The sequence below is a fragment of the Carcharhinus amblyrhynchos genome, chromosome 2, assembly GCF_965287045.1.
Source record: "Carcharhinus amblyrhynchos chromosome 2, sCarAmb.v2.hapA, whole genome shotgun sequence".
NCBI lineage: Eukaryota > Metazoa > Chordata > Chondrichthyes > Carcharhiniformes > Carcharhinidae > Carcharhinus > Carcharhinus amblyrhynchos.
Window position 1 is genome coordinate 61,033,267 of NC_137325.1, and position 23,091 is coordinate 61,056,357.

The 23,091-nt window shown below is 41.7% G+C and overlaps 1 protein-coding gene across 4 annotated transcripts in view; it reads right to left on the minus strand.

Annotated features, from left to right (window-relative positions):
- ube2e2 (ubiquitin-conjugating enzyme E2E 2) overlaps positions 1–23,091 on the minus strand; it is a 210,138-nt gene that overhangs the window by 6,127 nt on the left and 180,920 nt on the right. The window contains exon 6 of one of the 4 annotated variants that reach the window (XM_080206565.1): positions 18,704–19,420. The exons of the other annotated variants lie outside the window; for them this stretch is intronic. Coding sequence (XP_080062691.1) covers positions 19,323–19,420 — 98 coding nt within the window. The 3' untranslated portion in view covers positions 18,704–19,322. Of the gene's footprint in view, positions 1–18,703; positions 19,421–23,091 lie in introns of those variants that run through there. 4 annotated transcript variants of the gene reach the window in all.

A 23,091-nucleotide genomic window follows, 5' to 3' on the forward strand; every position in this document is an offset into this window, starting at 1 on the left:
GCTAATGCCTTATGGTGTGTATATCAGTCCTGGGTCTCCAGAAGCAGAAACCGAAGCTGTTGTGGCAGCATCCAGCTGCCAGGATGGAGGGAGACTTGGGTAGTAAGGAGTAGGGTAGGTCCTGATGTCATTAAGACTGGCAATACCGGAACAAGTAGAAAAAGCTGGGGATAGTGAGAGGACAGGAGAGTGTGCACTGGGCCAGAGAATGTGTGCCAGGGTCAATGAGTGTACACCAGGCCCTCTATGAAGATTAATGCCAAAGGATGGGGGAGTTCAGGTACAGGGTTAGATTTGGAGAAACTGGGGTTAGATTTGGAGAAACTGGTCTTTGTTCTGGGGGGGATGGGGGAGGTGGGGTGGGATGTGTGAGTGTGTGTTAGTGAGAGTGTGTGTGTGTTTGTGTCAGTCAGAGTGTGTGTGTGTCAGTGAGAGAGAATGTGTGTGTGTGTGTGTGTGTCAGTGAGTGTGCATCTGTGTGTGTTTGTGCCGGTGAGAGCGTGGATGTGTGTGTTCACATCAGTGAAAGTGTGTATGTATACAGCAAAGAACAAAGAACAAAGAACAACACAGCACGGGAAACAGGCCCTTCGGCCCAACGAGCCCGCGCCGCCGTCCCACTGTCTCAGTGACCTATTCATGATTTTAGTCTACGCCTAATGTGCGAGGATCAGGGAGGTCCAATATAGGGACAATTTAGTACCCAATCAATCAGCCTAAAAGCACATCTTTGGGATGTGGGAGGAAACCGGAGTACCCGGAGGAAACCCACGCAACCACGGGGAGAACGTGCAAACTCCCACAGACACAGGCCCAAATCCATGTGTCCGCACAGCAACAGAGATAGTCTCTGAGCTGTCATGTTGCCCTCGAGATGGTCCAGTTTAAGCACACTAACGACATGAAGCAATAGGCAACTCCCGAAGCAACGTCCAAGAGCAGCCCACTACAACCTGCCGCATGCATGCCCCTTGCTGGACTTAAATGCCTGTGGAGACAAAAAAATTCATTATTAAACAGGCAAAGACTGTAACATCCCTGAGGCAAAAACGTAATCCCAAGCCTACAATGTTTAGTAAGGCCTGCTATATCCCCCTATATGTAGCCCGCTCATGTGGCTGTCTAAGTGACTCTTAAACAACCCTAGCGTGCCTGCTTCCACCACCTTACTCGGCAGTGCATTCCACACCCCCACTACCCTTTGCGTGAAAAACTGCCCTCTAATATTTGTCTTATACCTAGCCCCCCTCACCCTAAGCCCGTGACCCCTCGTTCTATCCATTTCTAATAGCGGAAAAAGCTTACCACCATTTACTCTATCTATCCCCTTCATAATCTTATAAACCTCTATTAGATGCCCCCTCAGCCGACGTCTCTCAAGGGAAAACAGCCCAAGTTCGTTCAATCTTTCCTCGTAAGACAGCCCTTCCATACCAGGTAGCATCCTGGTAAATCTCCTCTGCACTCTCTCCAGGATCTCTACATCCTTCCGGTAGTACGGCGACCAGAACTGGACGCAGTACTCCAAGTGAGGCCTAACCAACGTTCTATACAACTGCAACATCAGACTCCTACTCTTATATTCTATACCTCTTCCTATGAAGGCTAACATACCATACGCTTTCCTCATCACATTCTGCACCTGCACCGACACCTTCAGGGACTTGTGCACTTGCACCCCCAGGTCTCTCTGCGTATCTATACTCCGGATAGTTCTACCTTTTATCGTATAACTCCCCTCCACATTATTCCGGCCAAAGTGCATCACCTCGCATTTCTCCGGATTAAATTCCATTTGCCATCTATCTGCCCAATCTACCAGCCTGTCTGTGTCCTGTTGCATTGCCAGGCACTGCTCCTCAGTACCCGCCAATCCAACCATCTTAGTGTCATCAGCAAATTTGCTGATCACACCACCTACCCCCTCTTCCAAGTCATTAATATATACCACAAACAGAAGAGGTCCTAGTACCGAGCCCTGCGGCACACCACTGGTGACAGACCTCCAGTGCGTTTATCTGTGCAGTGAGTATGTGGGAGAGAGGGAATGTGCCTTACTCCTAATCTCAGATTTCTACTTGCTCTCACCATCCACACCAACACATACACTCAGATTAAATGAGTGAATAAGACTGTGAGGGAGCATACACTTTTTTAATTACTCCTTTTCAGCTTATCAAATTAATTCTCTGACACTGCTTTACTTTTGCAATTATTTTGGAATTGAGTTGTTATTGTGCTAAATGTTTTCTTTCTGAAATTTGCTCATTCCAGGAGTGAGAAGAAAATCCAAATGCGAAATGGTTGGAGAAGCCTGGTCTAGATCCTGGATGGTTTACAGATCTCTATTAAATCTTCCCTTGGCTTTTTCTAAGAACTCCAGTTCCTCCAATCTTTTGTAGGAACAGAATTGTTATTTCCAAGTTTGCAGGGAAGGGAGCTTACTATATTTATTTGAAGTTGGTGGGCACTGGATGCTCCTAAACTGAAGTGTCGTTGTTTATTTCGAGCTGTGTGATCTTCTAGTGAGCATTTAACAAAGAGGGCATTAGTAAAAAGATTGTTTCAGAAGTAGCTTGGTTGTGACACACACACTTTCCACCCGTGTGTCTGCTGTGAATGTGAGCAAATCTCCTGGTTTTTCAATGTTAAGGAAATCAACGTGGCTTGCGCTACCAAATAAACCAGTTGGACTTTAACCTGGTGTTATGAGACTTCTTACTGTGTTTACCCCCAGTCCAACACCGGCATCTTCACATCATGACTGCTATCGACACCGCAAATTGCCGGCTCATTTAGAGAGGATCTCCAAGAAGATCATGCATATTGACACAGACATCAAGTTTTTACAAAGAACTGTGTGTGCCTTTATATGCCATGTGTGTGATCAAAACTCTCCACTCACCTGACGAAGGAACAGCGTTCCGAAAGCTAGTGACGTTTACTACCAAGTAAATCTGTTGGACTTTAACCTGGTGTTGTGAGACTTCTTACTGAGGACTTTAAGCCATTTGCTTGCTTTGAACTGCCCTCTGATGGAACAGCAGCTTTCGTGCCAAAGGTGACACAGCCACATACACTGGGGATGTATCACAGGTGACCCAGCCACTTACACTGGAGCAGCACAGTAGCAAGTGGTTAGCCCTGCTGCTTCACAGCTCCGAGGACCTTGATTTGATTCCTAGCTCGGGTCACTGTCTGTGTGGAGTTTGCATGTTCTCCTCGTGTCTGTGTGGGTTTCCTCCAGGTGCTCTGGTTTCCTTCCACAGTCCAAAAATGTGTGGGTTAGGTTGATTGGCCATGATAACATTGCGCCTTAGTGTCCTGAGATGCGTAGGTTAGAGTGATTAGTGGATAAAATATGTAGGGATATGGGGGTAGAGCCTGGGTGGGATTGTGGTCGGTGCAGACTCGATGGGCTGAATGGCCTCTTTCTGCACAGTAGGGATTCTATGATTCTAGGTTCAAGACACACCAAGTATAATCCAATGATTTTACTTTGAGAGTAACATGTAATCCAGCCATCAGCGGACTTGACCATGTTTATGAAAACAATACAAATGCTGGATTAGATGCAGCAGCCAATACGTTTAAACTCTACAATGTGATGCAGAGAAAAGATGATGTTGCTAAAATCTTAGTGAATCAATATTGTGTGAACCCTCCTGCCATGTGAAATTCCTATATTCATAGGACATCCCTTGGATAATATAGGACATTCATCACATCCTTTGATCACAGCACTGAGGAAAATTGAGAACTGAAAAGACCAATTATACTACTTAGAACAGTGCACATGGAATGCCCAAGGACCTGGCCCATAGTTGTCAGCATAAGAATCCAGAGAACGGATACCAAGAAACCAAAAAGCTGCTTCAAGAGAAATGCGGCAGTGAAATTCAAATCGCCACAGTCTACATGGAAAATGCTCTTAACTGACCTCGAATCAAGTCTGAAAATGGCAAAGCACTCGATACTATGCAGTCTTTCAAATTGGATGCCTCAACACCACGGATGATGTCCAGTGCATGAAAGGGATGGATAACACTTCTACTTTCTCAGAAAGACTAAGGAAATTTGGCATGTCAGCTATGATCCTCATCAACTTTTGCAGATGCACCATAGAAAGCATTCTTTCTGGTTGTATCACAGCTTAGTATGGCTCCTCCTTCCCAAGACTACAAGGAACTATAAAAGACGTGAATGTAGCCCAATCCATCTCGCAAATCAGCCTCCCATCCATTGACTCTGTCTACACTTTCCGCTGCCTCGGCAAAGCAGCCAGCATAATTAAGCACCCCATGCACCCCGGACATTCTTTCTTCCACCTACTACTGTTGAGAAAAAGATACAAAAGTCTGAAGTCACATACCAACTGACTTGAGAACAGCTTCTTCCCTGTCAGGCTTTTGAATGGACTTATCTTGCATTAGTTTGATCTTTCTCTACCCTAGCTATGACTGTAACATTACATTCTGCACTCTCTCATTTCTTTCTGTATGAACATTATGTTTCGTATGTATAGCGCGCAAGAAACAATACTTTTCACTATATGTCAATACATGTGACAATAATAAATCAAAATACAAAAATAGCAAAACTTCCTTATGACCTTCAGGAAAAATGGAGAGAAGTGGCTTCTGATATGAGCACCAAAAGCAAAGAACCAGTTTTGCAGGCTTGATTAGTCTTGTAGACAAACATGCTCAGATTGCCTAGGATCCATTTGGAGATATTCTAAAGGACAAATACTTTGAACAAAGATAAAAGCAAATTACTACAGAAGCTGAAATCTGAAACAAAAACAGAAAATGATGGAAAATCTCAGCAGGCCTGATGCCCTGTGGAGAGAGAACAGAGCTAACATTTCATAAAATCATAGTGCAGAAGAGGCCCTTCGGCCCATTGACTCTGCAATGACATGCAAGAAATACCTGAACTCCCACCTAAACCCATCTACCAGCACTTGGCCCATAGCCTTGAATGCTATGTTGTGCCAGGTGCTCATCCAGGTACTTTTTAAAGGATGTGAGACAACCCGCCTCTACCATCTCCTCGGCAACACATTCCAGTCACCATCCCCTGAGTAAAAAATTTTTTCCTCACAGCCCCCTAAACCTCCATAGATTGAAGGTGCCCTCTCATCTTGAACCTATGTCAATTTGTGACTGACCCTTCATTCAAGGGGAACAGCTGCTCCTTATCTATTCTGTCCCTCATAATCTTGTGCACTGAGGTCACCTCTCAGTCTTCTCTGCTCAAATGAAAACAACTCAATCTCTCTCCATAACTTAAGTGTTCCATCCCAGGCTGAATCCCCTCTGCACCCCCTCCAGTGTAATCACATCCTCCCTATAATATTGCGACTAGAACTGCATGCAGTACTGAAGCTGTGGCCTCAACAAATTTCTATATAGCTCCAACATGACTTCCCTGCTTTGTAATTGATAAAGGCAAGTGTCCCAAATGCCTTTTTCACTACCCTACTAATATGCTATTCTGCCTTCAGAGATTTCTGGACAAACATACCAAAGTCCCTTTGTTCCACAGAACTTCATGTGTCCTACCATTCATTGAATACTTCCTTCTTAAATTACTCCTTCCAAAGTGTATCACTTCACACTTTTCAGGGTTAAATTCCATCTGCCACTTATTTGCCCATTTGACCATTTCCTCTATACCTTCAAGTCTGGATGACACTTTTTCACGGCTCTGTAGTGGGTAAGTTGTTAGAAGATATTTTGAGAGACAGGATCTACAAGATTTGGTGAGGCAAGAACTGATTAAGGATAGTTAGCATGGCTTCGAGAATGAAAAATCATGTCTCTCAAATTTGATTGGGTTTTTTAAAGGTAGATGATGGCAGTGCAGTTGATGTCGTCTACATGAACTTCAGCAAGGCCTTTAACAAGGTATCGCATGGTAGGTTGTTGCATCAGGTTAAATTTCACGGGATCCAGGATGAGGTAGCCAAATGGATGCAAAATTGGCTTGATGATAGAAGATGGAGGGTGGTTGTAAACATTGTTTTTCAAACTGGGGGCCAGTGACCAGTGGTGTGCCTCATGGATCGGTGCTGGGTCCACCGTTATACATTATTCATATTAATGATTTGGTTGAAAATTTAGGAGGCATGGTTAGTAAGTTTGCAGATGACACCAAGATTCATGCCATAGTGGACAGTGAAGAAGGTTACCTAGGATTGCAACAGGATCTTGATCAATTGGGCCAGTGGGCTGACATTTGGCAGTTGGAGATTAATTTAGATAAATGCGAGGTAATGCATTTTGGTAGATCGAACCAGGGCAGGACTTACTCAGTTAAGGGCAGGACGCTGGGGAGAAATATAGAACAAACAGATTTAGGGGTACAGGTTCATAGCTCTTTGAAAGTGGAGTCACACGTGGATAGAGTGGTGAAGAAGGTATTCAGCATGCTTGGTTTCATTGATCAGAACATTGAATACAGGAGTTGGGACGCCGCGTTGAAATTGTACAAGACTTCGGTAAGACCACACTTGAAATACTGTGTACAGTTCTGGTCACCCTATTATAGAAAGGATATTATTAAACTAGAAAGAGTGCAGAAAAGATTTAATAGGATGGACTTTCTTTCTGGAGCATAGGAGGCTTAGGAATGATCTTATAGAAGTCTATAAAATAATGAGGGGCATAGATCAGCTAGCTGGTAATACCTCTTCCCAAAGGTAGGGGAGTCTAAAACCAGAGGGCATAGGTTTAAGGTGAGAGGGGAGAGATACAAAAGGCTCCAAAGGGGCAATGTTTTCACACAGGGTGGGGAGCATCTGGAACAAGCTGCCAGAGGTAGTAGTAGAGGCGGGTACAATTTTGTCTTTTAAAAAGAATTTAGACAGTTACATGGGTACAATGGGTATAGAGGGATATGTGATAAATGCAGGCAATTGGGGCTTGCTTAGGGGTTTTAAAAAAGGGCAGCATGGATAAGTTGGGCCAAAGGGCCTGTTTCCATGCTGTAAACCTCTATAATTTTATATGACACTGAGGCTCTAATGAGAAACTGAATATCAGAGGCAGAATAAATCAGATCCTTCTGTGCACCATGGACTAAAAGAAATCTACTGACAGTTTTGTTGTCCCATGTTTGGGGGTGTGTAACCTGGAAGACAACATTTTCATTGAACTACCAGTTATGTACACACACAGAAATTCTTGTCACTCTAAGCAAAACATTCCAGTGCAAGAGGACATAAGAAAATGACCTTACCTCAAAGAAGTTCACTTCTCAGAATGCTGCAGAGGTTGGACTGCAAAAAGGCATGAATGCTCCAAAGACAATTAAACTTTGGCATGTAATTAAGAGCTGGGGAGATGGATCTCATGCAGTAAACACAATTTGCTTGGCTGGGTTGTAAATGGCCCACTAAAAGGAAATAAGGACAGCTAGAACGAAGGCAGCCATCTATGTGACGCAACTAATAGGATTTCAGTGGCAAACCTGGAAGAATTAATAACACAGGCAGTTCAAACATGACTTTAATGAATGCAATACTGATGAAAAAGCAGAGATGTCAAGAGAAGGTTGTCAGTTTATGGATGCAGTATTGTGTACTGTGGAACATGTGGATAGATGTTACTATGTACAGCTGCTTTTCAGAAACAGATAAACATGCCAAATAACTGACATGTGGCAGAATAATGTACATCAAACCTTAAGAAGAAATTCAACAACGACAAAGGCTTTCATGAAGATTATAACAGATTCATGAATGACATTATTGACAAGAGTTACCTACAAAACGTTCCTCAGATGGTGGAAAGATGTGTTACATAATGCATTTTGGAGTATATCACCCCAGGAAGATAAAGATACTTGCTGTATTTGACTGTGCAGCTATGCACCGAGGGACATATTTGAATGACCAACTCCTTCAAGGTCCAGACTTAACAAACAGTCTAACAGGCATCTTAACTAGGTTTTGCCAAGAGCCTGTTGCACTGATGGCAGACATCAAGGCAATGTTCGATCAGCTGAAATTACCAGTAGAAGACTGATTTTCTACACTTTCTGTGGTGGTCAGACAGATGTAGAAAATGAGTTGGTAGAATACAGAGTGATGGTGGATCTGTTTGGAGCTGTATCATAATTGGGTGATACGAGCTTTACACTCATAAAGACTGCTGAAGACAGTACACAATTATGAACCAGAGGTTATCAGCACAATATACTGCAAAACTTCAACTTCAATGAATGCTTGAAATCAATATGTTCAAAAAACCAAGGTGTGTCATTCACTAGAGATTAAAAGACTGCATGTACACATAGGATAAGTAATAGCTGTGCTGTATTAGTAATTATTCCAGAAGATGGAAGAGCCACATAGGTTAATATGGATTTGAAGCAAGGATTGTCCTCCCACAGAAAGAGCATTTGAGATTCATGCTGTGTTGAATCCGACACATTCACATTCAGGATTGTAATCAATAATCGACCACACTCCAGAAGAGGAATTCTTTCAGTTGTCAATTCAATTTGCAATCCCTTGGATTCCTAGCATCATTTATTCTTCCAGCAAAGCTGATCGTACAAGAACTTAGTTGGATAAAGTGCAGTTGGGTTAAAAGATTTCCAGAGAACAATTGACCTAAACGACATGCCTTGTTTTTCTGAAGATTCTGATTTCAAGCATTCATCAATGTTGAAGTTTTGCAGTAGATGGCTGGCTGACTTCATCAGCTGGCTAACTTCAAAGTAAGATGCCTGAAACCAAATAACTTTTGGAGGGAATAAAAATCATCTCAGCTACACCATTTAAGGTTGATTGGCCATGCTAAATTGACTGTTAGTGTCAGACGGATTAACAGGGTAAATACAAGGGGTTATGGGGATAGGGTTCGGGTTGGATTGTAGTTGGTGCAGACTCGATGGACTGAATGGCCTCCTTCTGCACTGTAAGGATTCTGCGATTCTATGATTTTTTTGAGTGTGAATGGTTATGTTGTTCCTCCTGTTGAAGAATAAGGACGATCAGAAGCACTGTGCTACTGGGATGGGAAAGGTCAGAGTAGCCCCATTGAAGCGGATCACAATTTCAAGGATGGAGCTTTCTGCAGCTGTGGTTGCAGTTCATGTAGACAGAGTGATGAGAAAGGAATTGATGGTATGTCTGTTTTGAAGAATATTGAGAATGGGACTACTAAATTTTGCTCTTATGTTGCCAACAGAATACCAATCATTCATGGAGAGTCTGATGTTTCACAATGGAAGTACGTAAACATTGCATTGAATCCAGCAGATAAATCATCTTGAGGACTAAAAGCCTTTTTGAAAGATCCATCTTGATCAGTGGTCCAGAAATCCTCTGGAAATCAGAAGATGAATGATCAATTTATCCTAACAAGTCAAATCACATTTCTGCTGAGGATCCAGGTGATAAGAGAGAGTTCAGATAAACCTCCTGATTATACCTGACAGCCTGAGACCATTAATCAGCTGAGAAATTACTTTTCCAAGTGGATTTCTTTGAGAAGGCTGCAACTTGGATTCTCAAAATTGGAGAAGTGTGTTGTAGATGCGCAGATAAAGGAGTTAAGGGAATCTATAGACTAAGAATGGCTAAGGAAAACAAAATACCCAACTAACAGAACAAATGAATAAATTCAAAGAATGAGATGTGGAACTGTTGCTCAAGAAGACATGGTCACAGGTGAGAAAGAGATTCTTTGAGTCAGGTGAGAATGTTTCGGGAAGAGATCACTGCTGTAATGGAAGGTAATCACAGTGTAAAGAAGAACAGCTGCATTTACAGGTTAGGATTTTTGAGAGTAGGAGGATGATTTAGTATGATGGTTATGCCAGAAGAATCTAGGCATCCTATAATTCTCTCAAAGTGTCTACATGTCTCTAAGCTCATTCTTTGTCACATTCATGAAGAATTGGGATGCAGTGGAAGAAATTATATGCTGTCACGCTTACATCAGAGGTATTGGATCACCAGAGTTAACTCAGCCACAGGAATAGGAATTTCTGAATGCATAATCTGTAGACATCAATGTGCCAGAGTCAGAACAGAAATGTCAGATTTGACAAAGGATCATATGCTGCTGGATGAACATCCTTTAACAAATGTTGGAGTGGAGTATTTTGGTCTGGATGAAGTCTTGCAAAGCTGCAGCTTGGTGAAAAAATATGGAGTGACCTTCACATGGCTAGTCAGCAGTTCACATTGTAGTGGCTCATTCTTTAGGCACGGATTCTTGCGTTAATGTGTGTTGTTGGTTCATATCTCTCAGAGGTCAAAACTCTGTTACTGATCTGACAAGGGCATCAGTTTCATGGGAGCAGAACGTGAACTATGGGAAGAGATTGAACACTGAAATCAAGCTAGAATACAAGGAATTATTTTGGGTAAAGAAGCAAAGTGGATTTTCAATCCAATGCCAGTTCTCACCATGGTGACATCTGGGGAGACGGATACAAAGTGTGAGAGAGATTTTTAGTGCTATCCTAAGACAATAAATGCTTAATGAGAGTCTCCATTCTCCATTCAGTTCTTTGTGAAGTAGAAACCATCATTAATAATGGCCCAGTGATAGCAAACTCAGAGGAGCCTAGTGACTTGGAAGCTATTGCACCCAATTAACTGCTGTTGATGAACACTAAAGCTCTTGGGGCCTATGTCCCATCCCACTGCGCTAATTTTTTAGTGAAGTGGGCCAGGAGTATCTTGCGGCTGGCGATTGTGTGAGATTTGTGCATGCATTCTTGCCACATGGTGTCTCTCCGTGCTGGTTTCTGGTGCTATCTGCGCCAGAAATTGGTGGGAGGCAGGGTAAGTATTCAAATCCACATTATTTGTGGGCCCGGGACTGAAGTCTTCAGATCTGCTCGCATTTGAGACCCCTCCGCCCCCCAGAGTGCTACACTCCAGAGAGGCTCCCCACTTTCGGGAAAGTAGCTCCCCACTTTTGGGGAACTAGCGGCCTGACCTCGTTGGAATGAAGGGGGGACAATCAGGGTCTCCCAGGGGGTTGGGCTGTGGGGGGGTGCCCCTTGGGCATAGGCACCATGGCAGTGCCAGCCTGTGCCCGTTGGCACTGCTGGGTGGGGGGAGGGCAGTCAGCCTGCCGGGGAGGTTGGGGGGGGATCAGCAATGCAGGTGGGGGTGTCGGGGACGGGATCGATTGGGGTTGGCTGGAGATTTGGGTGGGCCGGGAGGGGTGGAGTTTGGGGCTGGGGCTGGGCCTGGGCCTGGGCCTGGGAATGGGAACAATCAAGGGGCCAGCAATCAGGCTTTGGGAGGTAGAGAGAGATGGTGTTATGGGGGTCGCGACTGCTGGCCAGCAATCAGGAAGCAGGCAGTATGGGGCTACTGTGCATGCACCGATCTCAGCACTGACAGATCAGCACATGCGCATAGGCCCACTCAGCGTGCTGGTTTCAGCCTCTCCAGCGGGAATAGGCCTTACCCCTCCTGGCCCATTGAATTCCCACTGAAAAACTAGTGTGAATTACTCCAGTTTTCTCGTGTAATCACCCTTTATGTTCAGACAGTAAGATGTGTATCATCATCACAGATAGAAACAAATGGAGTATATGGCACATCTGTTTTGGAAAAGATGGAGACACAAGTACCTACCGTTTTGCAGGAATATCAGAAGTGGTTGCATGCAAGAAGAAATTTCATTGTGGGAGATATTGTGCTGACAATTGATGACAAAGCACCATGTAATACACGTATGATGGAAAGAGTTGTAGAAACCATACCAGATCAAATGAGGATCATCTGACATTTTCAAGCATGGACCAAAGGCTGTATTCTGAAAAGACTCGTAGATAAGGTTTGCCTACTTAGTGAAATCATGGCCGAGTGACCTTCTGGCATAGTCAGACAGTGCTGATCGTTTGCCTTTATACAGGTAAAACAAAGACCTAATTTTAAAAATATGTAAGTTTCTTTTAACTTGGTTCCACATGAAATTATGAAATTATAAACCTTTATGCTTATAACAATTAGAGGCTGGAATGTTGGAGACCAATTGTTTTTATGTTTGTAGGGAAGGGAACTTACTATATTTGTTTGAGGTTGGTGGGCACTGGATCTTCCTAAGTTGAAATGTGCTTGCTTGTTTGCTTTGTGCTGTGCTACCCCCTAGTGAAAGGGTAACCAAGCAGAGCAATACACACATGCACATGCACACAAACATGCATGCACACATAAACACGCACACACATGATCACACATGCATGCACACATGCATATACACACATACACATGCGTTAATGTTAGTTTACAAGGCAATACAGATAAGAAACAAATATCACAGAGCACAATGATGTTTGAGCTTAAGCATCTCCACCTGTCTGCTATGGATGTGTGTAAATAATTTTTTTGTTTTTTGTTTCAATGTTAATAAAGTCTATATATCTGAAGTATTCTTTAAGTTTTCTTATGTTGAGTTAATATGTGAAGCATAACAACTGGATGATGAGTTATAAAATGTAAAGCTGAATGAACTCAAACCAGCTCAGGTATAATTTGGTTTACGCTACAAAGCCACGTTAACTCTCATCCCTGGAACCATTTAATTTCAACTTTGCTTTGTTGTCCATATGGAAATTTATTTCAGGAAACATTGCTCATTCATTAAAAAAATTACACATGCATGAATACTAATAACAAAAGAAAGGAAATTATCTTATCACAGAGATCCAACTTTGATTAAAATATGTATTAGAAACTACTCCAGTGCATTAAAATAATCAGTGAGTCCCACCTTGAATGCAAATCCTCATCCATTCATCAAACTACTGTAGAGAAGATCACAAATGAATTCAGGAAGTTATTTATTCTGCATCTGAGAGATTATAGACCTTCCCCTGAATACAATCAACAATAATATTGAGAGGCAAGGGGTTGATTCCCATTGTTCATGATATACTTTACTTCAGTCAAATTTCTTGACAACAAACTGAGAGAAAAATGTGCTCATCAAATACCCTTTTTACACTTAAAGAGTTTGCTTTCCTAAATCAACAGTGTCAGGTGAAACATTTAGAAAGGATAGCTCTCAACAACAGCTGTACAGAAGAATTTCATTATTGTGGGCTCTATTCAAAAAGGATTTTGATTTTCTGAAATAGTTTAATTGTATATGCCCCTTGGCCAACACATCTGAACATTTTTCCCTCCAATTCAACATATCATCCACTTTGGCTTCCAGATATGTGTAGTTAGTAACTATTTCGTTGTCCACATCTTGAATCTTCACAGGAACAATATCATTAACTGGCTTATCATGAAGAGCAGCATCCTTTTAAACCTTTTCTGCACCCTCTCTAAATCTTATCAAAAGCTTACTTGTATTTCATTTTAATCTATGTGACAGCAAAAGTTAGATGTATTTTGCCTTTTTGACACTAACCGTTTTGCGTCCAAAATGATGACTGCAGCACATGTGTAGGGATTTCTGATACTGGTTGCAGAATTTTGATTTGCGCACCACAAAGGAGTACCCACCTGCAGAGCAGACAGGTTGTGGTGTCAATCAGCATGAAATACTGATTTGATGCGAAAGCTGCCATTTGGAGCTGAACTTTCCAAATATTGTCCTCTTGTGTTTAGTAGCAGCTAATTGATGTCTCCAGGCTCTTGCTGTGATTTTATATTTGGCTTCCAAAGTTGCTGCAGTATCTAAGGAATGGTATGGAACGTAGTGAAGGACAGCATTGATTTTGCACAGACCACATGCTTCCAGACATTGTTACAGTAGCTTGCAGCCTTCTTTGGCTATAGCATAGAAACGAGGAGCAGGAGTAGGCTATTTGATCCTTCAAGCCTGCTCTACCATTCAATATGATCATGGCTGACCCTTGCTCTCAATGCCATATTCACACTTCTCCCCATAATTAAAAAAAATTATCTCTTTCTTGAATACATTCAGTGACTTGGCCTCCACAGTCTTCTGTGGTAGAGACCTTCATAGCCTTCTGTGATAGAGACCTCCACAGGTTCACTACTGTCACAAACTCAGCTGATGCCGGCAAGGTTGTCCCAATTTGGGACACCAGTTCATGGAGGTGTGTAGTTTTGTGTACAGGATTGGTGTGAGGAGCCATGTACAAGACTTTCATAAAGTTCAGTGTTCACAGCAAAGTGATGATATGTCAGAGGTTGAGGTTGTCGATTTTGTGTGTCAGAGAAGGAAGGTAATTGTTGGAACAGTTGTTAGGATGATTTTATGTTTTTAATGTGATAATTAAATAATAGAAGCTTATCTTTAGTGGTGTAAACTGTAATGAAGAAACGCCTGGAGTTGGAACTGAAACTGGATCAGTGAACAATTTTAGGAGCTTACTACATTCATAGAGCATTACAATCATACAGTATTAAATGATTTTTAATTATATGGATTTAAATGCTGCAGCGTGCACATGTATATCTGCATGTTTTTATTCTATTTCTTTAAATAAGATAGCTGAATAGTATAGTAACATTTGGGAAATGTTACTATACTATACTAAATCTGTATTTAGGAATGACACTGAGGATAAAGATTGCAATTGTGAAGAAAGGTGTGATTCTTCTGAAACTGATGCTGAGGTTGCATTAAAATCCACAGGAGTCCTGATCCAGTTGTTTTTCTGCTTATGTCTATGTTTATGTCATACTTACTTCACTGTATGATGCTTAATCATCAAAGCCCTGAGGAGATAATTAATATGATAATTAAAATGGTAAACCTGCCATTTCGTAATTGTAGGAATGTACTGTTGAAAATGCAGATATTTTACAAAGTTTTCTCAATTGAATTTCAATGACTATATCATACCAAGGAGTGCATGCAACAAAATCAAATCTACCTTGGAAATAAATTCATTAATACAATATACTGATGTGCTAAAATAGGTAATGCAAATAATGATATATCAATAAATTGGTTATTAGCGATATAAATACATTGAACGTTTTATAATCAGCAATCAAAGAATGCTCCTTCAGAGAGCTAATGCAGACTTGATGGACTGAATGGCCTTCTCAACTGTTAAGATTCAGTGAAAATGTGGAAGACCTTAAAGCACTGACCCCCATGCCCAGTACTGAAACCTTGTTCCTGCTTTGCTTGTAAAAGTATTTCTATATTCTCTTTATCAATGCAGGAATTGAACTTTTGAATAAACCAGTGTAATTTATCTGGTCTACCAAAATTCACCATGAAACATGCATGAATCTAGTAATTTGAGGACTTGTGTCACATTTATCAGAAACCATGATCTGTACCCTATAGACTGTATAAAGCTATTGTCTCTCTACATACGATTATTAACAGGTTTCATTGGAACGGTATGCAAAAACATTATAGAGCAAAGCTATTCAAAGTTTACACTAACATATGAATAAGGAGCAGTAGACCATTGAGTCCTTTGAGCCTGCTCAGCCATTTAATAAGATCATGGCTGATCTGATAGTAATCTCAAATCTGCATTCTGCCTACTCTTGATAACCTACCACCCCTTATTTATCAGTAATCTTTCTACCTCTGCCTTAGAAGTATTCAAAATCCATGGACTTTCTTCTTAAAAACATAGTAGAAACAAAGACTGAGTAGCCTCGGAGAACAATTTTGCCTCATCTCCATTTTAAGTGGGTGACCTCTGATTTTTAAATAGTTACCCCAGCTCTAGATTCTCCCACAAGAGGAAACATCCTCTCCACATCCATCCTGGCAAGACCCCTCAGGATCTTAAAGGTTTCAATCAGGTTTCTATTATTTTTCACAGAATGGTCTCAGTGCATCTTTGTCATTGGCCAGTAACTACTATGGACTAAATTTGCGCTGCGCACATTCCTTTATTTTTATTCATATTTCTTTCCTTTCTCCTGAGGATCTTACACTTGATCCTGTTGATACTTCATGTAATTAGACATTGTTCATGTGTGAGTCTAACCAGTGTTGGTAGCTTATTCAATTCTGGAGAGCATCAATAATTGCTGCCAGGCTTTTGAGGTTGTGAGTGTTAAAATAATGTATATAACGGTGTTCATTTAGCAACTTGTTTAAAATGCATGCCTAGCAGGGTCCAATCCATCTGAGTCCTCAGTTGAGGCAAGAATGTGAGCTGGCTCTACAGCTAGCTGATCATCTTCTATACATCTCCATCACGTGCTTCTTCCCAATTATGCTTTGATTCATTACCTAAATCCTCCAAAGTCAGCGTATCTGTGTTGGTGCTTTGAGATAAATGGACTGAGTGATGCAGAGTCCTTTGAAGTACTGATTTCTTTTGCAGACATGTGAGCTGTGGCTGTTCTTTGGGCAATACAAAAAAAGAGGGCTTTTGTTAGAATGCTGGCTGAATGAAAGCAGTTCTGATACTACATGCAAGTCAATATATTGTTTATCCTTATGCTTGCTGGGAAGATCCTTGGAGGAGAAAACTGCTAATTGGGAGTAGTTACTTAAAAAGAAACCCCAAATAGACTGAAGCTTGTGTGAGGAAATTTCTGGTGGTTTGTGTTTAGGGCATGACAAACACAAGTTTTCAGTTTGAGTTTTATTTATGTTCATGTTATGTTTATTTATGAGCGTCACAAGTAGGCTTACATTAATGAAATGTCTGTGAAAATCCTCTACTTGCCACACTCCAGCACCTGTTCAGGCGAGGGAGAATTTTAGCAAAGCCAGTGCACCTAACCAGCACTTCTTTCAGAACTGTGGGAGGAAACTGGAGCATCCGGAGGAAACCCACTCAGACATGGGGAGAGCATACAAACTCTGCACAGACAGTGACTCAAGCTGGGGATTTAATAAGGGTATAGAGGTAAGAAGTAATAGGAAAAGAATGGTTCTAACCCTCCTATCAAATCCCATTAGTGTCACTCATTCCCTCTTTGCCTATCTTCTCAAACTTAATTTTCAAGCAACATCCTCAAAAGCATACAAGGGCTTAAAACTGAAGGACTAACTCATCTCCTGTGTTCATCTGCTTCCTCCTGATATGTGCTTCTCCTGCATGCAGCCAAGTAGTGTTGTCGAAAGTCTGAGGAATACATGCAGCACTGTTGCCGAGATGTATACGCAAAACTTCTAGCTCTAATTTAGAGAGAGTGCATCCTGCTGTGGTGCAACCATGAATGTTAAACATTGAAAGAGCTATATTTTACTGGGATGTGGGTGACCCACAGACAAAACAGCATTTATTGCTCATTCCTAGTTGCCCTGAGGTTATTGAGTGAATCACATTATGTAGGATTAGAATCACATTTGGGCTGGATGAGTTGGGATTTGACAATTTTCCTTTCCTGAAGGATATCAGTGACCCAATAAATTTCATGATCATTTTTGTGTTGCAAATTCTAAAATTACTGGATTTATTAAAATCCTGTCAAAAAGCTTCATGGTGCAATTTCAACTTGGCTGCATTGCCGGTCTTGTACCATATCTTCAATCCAAGCGTGTTACGTGTAATTGCAGTCAATGTATAACAGATTGAGTGGAAATTCCTGATGGCATGATTTTTTTGGTCATTTATTGGATGTAAGAACACTTTGGCTCATTTTGTCTTACTTTTTTTGATATTTAAAATCTTCTCACACATCACCCTCCATACATACTGTACATTGAGTATAGGATGGACACCATGTGTGGTATTTTATGCTCTCCCCATAATGAGTTTGGAGGTAGGGAGGCATTTAGTCATGAGGGATGGAGTGGCCAATGAATGACCTTTGCTGATCATTGCCTATTAATTCTACTGATGTTAAGTCAGTGGTAGGTGGGCCTGTCACCACACAGAAGCATAATGAGCAAACTTGTGCAAATTAGTTGTGGTATCTCTGGAGGGCTCCCCAGTTTGAAGCCATTCAATATCTGATTGAAGGACTGGGTATTGGGAAGCACGGGGCCCACAGAGATCCTTGTGTCCTTGCTATCAGCTGCTTTACACACCACCCCCCTGAAATCCCCACCTTGGCCTCTGAATGGCCAGCTTTCAGTGACCAGGACTTCCCACTAGTGGGGGTTCTGATCATGTGGAAGGCCCACCAATGTCCTCCTAACTGCCTGATTGGCACGTTTTAGAGGCAGGCCTTCCTGGAGGAAGCAATGCAGCTGACATGTTGGTTTTCCAGCCAGTGGCCAAGACACCTGTTCCCTCTGTAAAATTTCGTTATCCCCCCATTTCTAGGCTAGCTGCATTTTTTTTCTTTTGGGAAAGCTGCTTATAAGCACTGAACAGGGCAACTGTCTTGCAGCATAAGATCAGTTCTGAACCTGTGAACAATGGCGTTTATCCGAACACAGCTTCATTTTGAAAACCTCAGTATGTATCCCTTTAAAAGTGAATGTGAACCAGCTATTAATTGCATGTTTTAGCCCTTTAATTTGTTGCACGTATACAGGAAATCCCATCCCATCCAAATGAATAAGCTTCCATGCAGTGGTGCATTCAAAGCACACCGCGAGTTCACGAAATACATGTAATGAACTCCAAACTGGAAATGAGGGCTCTATGGCATATACTCAGTTTGGCTGAGTGAAAATCATATGCCAATTTATTCCAGTTGGCTCATGACCACAAAGAAAGTTCATGTTTCCGTTCCCTAAACTTCTGAAATGCATCATTTCATCTTTTTCTCTTCTGTAGTTTTTGTATGATTTTATTACACTTTAAAACAATGCCATTTAAGTGGATTGTTTTTAAAGGAAGGAGCACGTAAAGGAAATATAAGCAATAATTCAGCCATAGTGCTGCTTTATTGAGTGCTTCAATAATACAAGTGTACATCAAACTGTTCCACAGTCAGAAGTTGTAGGTACCTCAAAATTCACAAGCATTTAAAAGTAGATATTCTGTAAAGTACATAAATTTGTGTGTTTTTCAACATATTTGAAAAAAAACTCCAGGCTGGTGATAAGGACAGTCATCATTGTAATGACAGTGATTGTTAATTTAAGCTTATTACAAAGCTTTAAACTGGTAGCATGCACCTGACATGATTGACTTCAATACAAAAAACTCTGTTCTAAGCACTACCTATATGAAGTAATTAGGTATAATCTGTTATGGTTTAAGGACTACATGAAAGGAGACACACTTATACAAAGCTGTGTAGCAATAAAGCCCTCTACTTGTACTACTTGAATATTCTTTGCTTTGTAGCGATTCAAACCTACCCATTGTAAAAACAACAAAGTCTCAAATCATTTCAAGTCATCAGGGAACAAAAGGACATTTTTACACAAAGATTCCTTTAAAAAAAAGGAAATAAAGCTAGGAATAGGGCTGTCGTTGCACTTTGTGAATGTGCTGTCCCAGGGGTCAGGATTTATTGGAACAAGTTGTTATGTGGCATATCTCTTGGTCCACTGTCTGGCTATTCTGTCATGTTCTGCCCTGTTGGTAAGATACTGAGTAGCTATGCTTCCAACCAAAGGATCAGCTGTAAAAAAAAATCAGATTACTATATCACAAAGTGCCTTAATTACCTGACTTGATTTTTTTTCTGGTTGACATTTACTTATTTCTGGTATCCAGTATACTTTAACAGTTTTCAAATTGTTCACAGTATTTACAGCTTTCTAAAGGTCTGGTTTCCTGAAGTTTATTATTACTGAAATGTATTAAATTCAATTTGCACTTTAAAATTTTCAAGTTTTCTTGACTGTGCCCAAAATCATAATACGTCACAGTGTCAAATATCAGGTGTTGATGAATTAAAAGGTTACACATTCAGAGTGATTTAATAATGACATGAAAATAGTTATAGCCAAGCAGGCATATTTTAAAAGATAAAAAGGAACAAGTACAAAATGTGCTTTGTGATACAAGGAGAGGTAGGATGCTGGTAGAAATGTAGATAGGTAAATATGTAGGGATACAGGGGTAGGGTTGGGTAGGATTGTGGTAGGTGCAGATTTGATGGGCCAAATGGCCTCTTTCTGTACTGTAGGGTTTCCATGATTCTATATGACTTCAGATGACTCAGTGGATAAGTCTTTAATCTAATTCGTGACAAAGGGATGCAAACCCAGAAGATTCCAAGTTTGATCCACGGTCTATGCTGTATAGCTGAACTCAGCTGGGTGTTAAAATTGTCCCTGTTGCTCAGCATTAAAGAGAGGAGATATCAGAAAGTGTACCTATTCATGATTGCTGTGCAGTGACTCCTACTGAAATGTGCAAGTGCACAGGCTTGGCCATCATATACCAAAGTTTGAATAATCTGTCAAAACTCACTGAACAGATGTTTGATCAATGATGGAGTCAAGCATTATGAAAGGCAGGCAGACAAATTGAGTTAAACCCAGAATCAGATCAGCCGTGATCTTAAGTGAATTACAGAGCAGGTTCAAAGGTCTGTATGGTCTACTCCTAATTGTATCCTATGATCTTAACATTTTAGAATCTAAGATTTAAGATAATGAAAGTGAGAATGTTTTTTGCTCAGAGAGTTGCTTTGATCTGAAATATACTGCCTAAATGGAAATAAATTGGACAACAAATTCTGGCTGTATGTGTAATTTAGTGTGGAAATCAGAAAGTTGCTGTTAGATTGACTCAACTCCTCCATAGGCTCACCATAAAGGTATCTAGGTGACATTCAGACACATGGGCCAGAATTTTATGTAGCTGGGCTGAGTGCGCAGCAGTGAGAGGGGTGGAGGAGCGGGGTTGGGGGTTTGGGGGGGGGGAGGGGGGTGCGGTGGTGGAGGAGAGTTGTGGGGGTGGTGGGAGGTGGAGAAATGAGTGGGGGAGGCAGTGAGGGGGGGGAGGTAGTGGGGACGCGGTGGTGGGGTGGGGGTGTGAAAGGGGTTGGGGTGGTGGCAGCCACCCCCATGCTGATGACGTAGAAGATCATAGTTGCCGTCAACAGCCACACCTCCAGTCTCAGTGCTTAGTGGGGTATCTGTGCCGTTCTTGCCAGTAGCACGCAGCTTCATCAAGATAGTGAGTGATGCCATCTTCAGCCTATACTTTCGTCAATTACCAGCCAGAGGAGAGCATGAGGGTTCACTGTGATGGCTGGGTTTCCCTGTATCTAGGGGGCTGTAAATTGTACGCATGTGGCCATTGTGGTGCTCTCAAGAGAGCTAGTAATGGTGGGATAGCTTGTCTTCCCATCCCTGGGCATTAGGATGTTGTGCCTGATACTGACCTGCACTAGCACAGACAGGCACTCATCTGCAAAACAGGGTGCACCGAGCCCTCCTGACTTGCCCTCCTAATTTGCACTCCCAGTGCTGTCATTCCTGGACAGCAGTAAAGTTCTTGGTCTTCAACCACACAGCACTCTCCACCTCTGTCAAAACTCCTGTTAGTCTCCAGGTAGCTGCCTCATCTCATTTTAAACTGGCTAGCTCTGCAGAGATTGTGTTTTGGTGCTGTCATTCTTGAGGGTGGTGAACCTGATAATGTTGCCATTGAGATTTTCCCAATACAAATCCCATTGTGGCCATTTCACGAGAATTAGTGGCCATAATGGGATCTGTGCTTGCGGATAACCGGCCTGGAAAATTGCAGCCTTTATTTCACCTTTGTACATGATTTTATATTTGAATAAATATTGTAACTTATATTTTCAGCTTTAGATTCTGCGAGCTGGTTTTTGGCTGGTGATGAATGCTGTCAGGAATGACTAGACCTTAGAATTTTTTGCACTAATTTCAAATTTGCAGTGTCTTTCTGATTCTGCACTATTATTGTGTTTGTTTTGCAGGTTGACATGGTCTGGCCTCATGACCTTGCACTCACCATTGTGAGCACTATCGGAAATTTGATTAATCATGGAACTCTGATTACAGCTGAGCCAATAATGAATGCTTTGCTGACTGACAGTTTTAAGAGGTGATTAAAGGATTATCTGTCTTGGTGATAAGTGAATCTGTTTTTACAAGTGATTTAAGTATTTTCAATGACTTCTATAAATTAAATTTTGCTCAGTAGGAAGTACATTTGAATGATCGCTTTATTCAATAGAAGATCTTTTTAATGTCCATTTCAATGATATCCTAAGCGCTGCCCATTGTGGATACTGAGTGACTGGCTATGGAGGATACCTAGAATCACATGTTATAGCATAGATGGACGCCATTTACTCCATTGTGTCTACACCAATTCTCTTCCATGTTCTCCCTGTAATCTGTATATTCTTTTTTTCAATTGAAACTGCCACTATTACAGAGTCAGGCAGTGCATTACATCAATTATATATAGTTTTCCTCATGTTATTTTTGCTTCTTTTACCAATTACTTTAAATCTATGACTTCTTGTTCTTGATTCTTTCATGAGTGGAAATCATTTCTCCCTATCTTTCAAAGAACAACACAGCACGGGAAACAGGCCCTTCGGCCCAACGAGCCCGAGCCGCCATTTTAACATTGAGTGCCCTCCTCTACCTATGACCTTTGTTTACGTCTATTGGGGAAGATTGAGGGAAGACTAATTTAGGGATAATTTGTTACACCAATCAGCCTAAGAGCACATTTTTGGGGTGTGGGAGGAAACCAGAGCACCCGGAGAAAACCCACGCAATCACGGGGAAAATGCGCAAACTCCCGCAGACACTGGCCCAAATCCACGTATCTGCACAGCAAACAGTGATAGTCACTGAGCTGTTGTGTTGCCTGTCAGATGGTTCAGTTTAAGCATACACTAACGACGTGAAGCACTAGGCAACTCTCGAAGCAACATCCAAGAGCAGCCCTCGCACGACCCACCGTGTGTATGCCCCTTGTTGGACAACAAGGCTGACCGAATCACCTGTGAAGTAAAAGAAGACATCAATAAACACGCAAAACTTTGACAGACATTTACGGAATCCCCAGAAGCTCAGAAGTAAGACAAGTGAGCCATGAAATGTGTTGGAAGGTCCGTAGGGATCAATTGATTCTCAGGGATGTCCCAAGGCTCTTGCTCTTTATTTAGAACAGTCTCCTGTATCCCTCCATCTCTAGTCTGCTCATGTGCCTATCTAAGTAAGCCTTAAACAACTCTAGCATGCCTGCCTCCACCACCCTACTTGGCAGTGCATTCCAGGCCCCCACCACCCTCTGTGTGAAAAACCTCCCTATAACATCCGAATTATACCTCACCCCCCACCCCCCACCCTA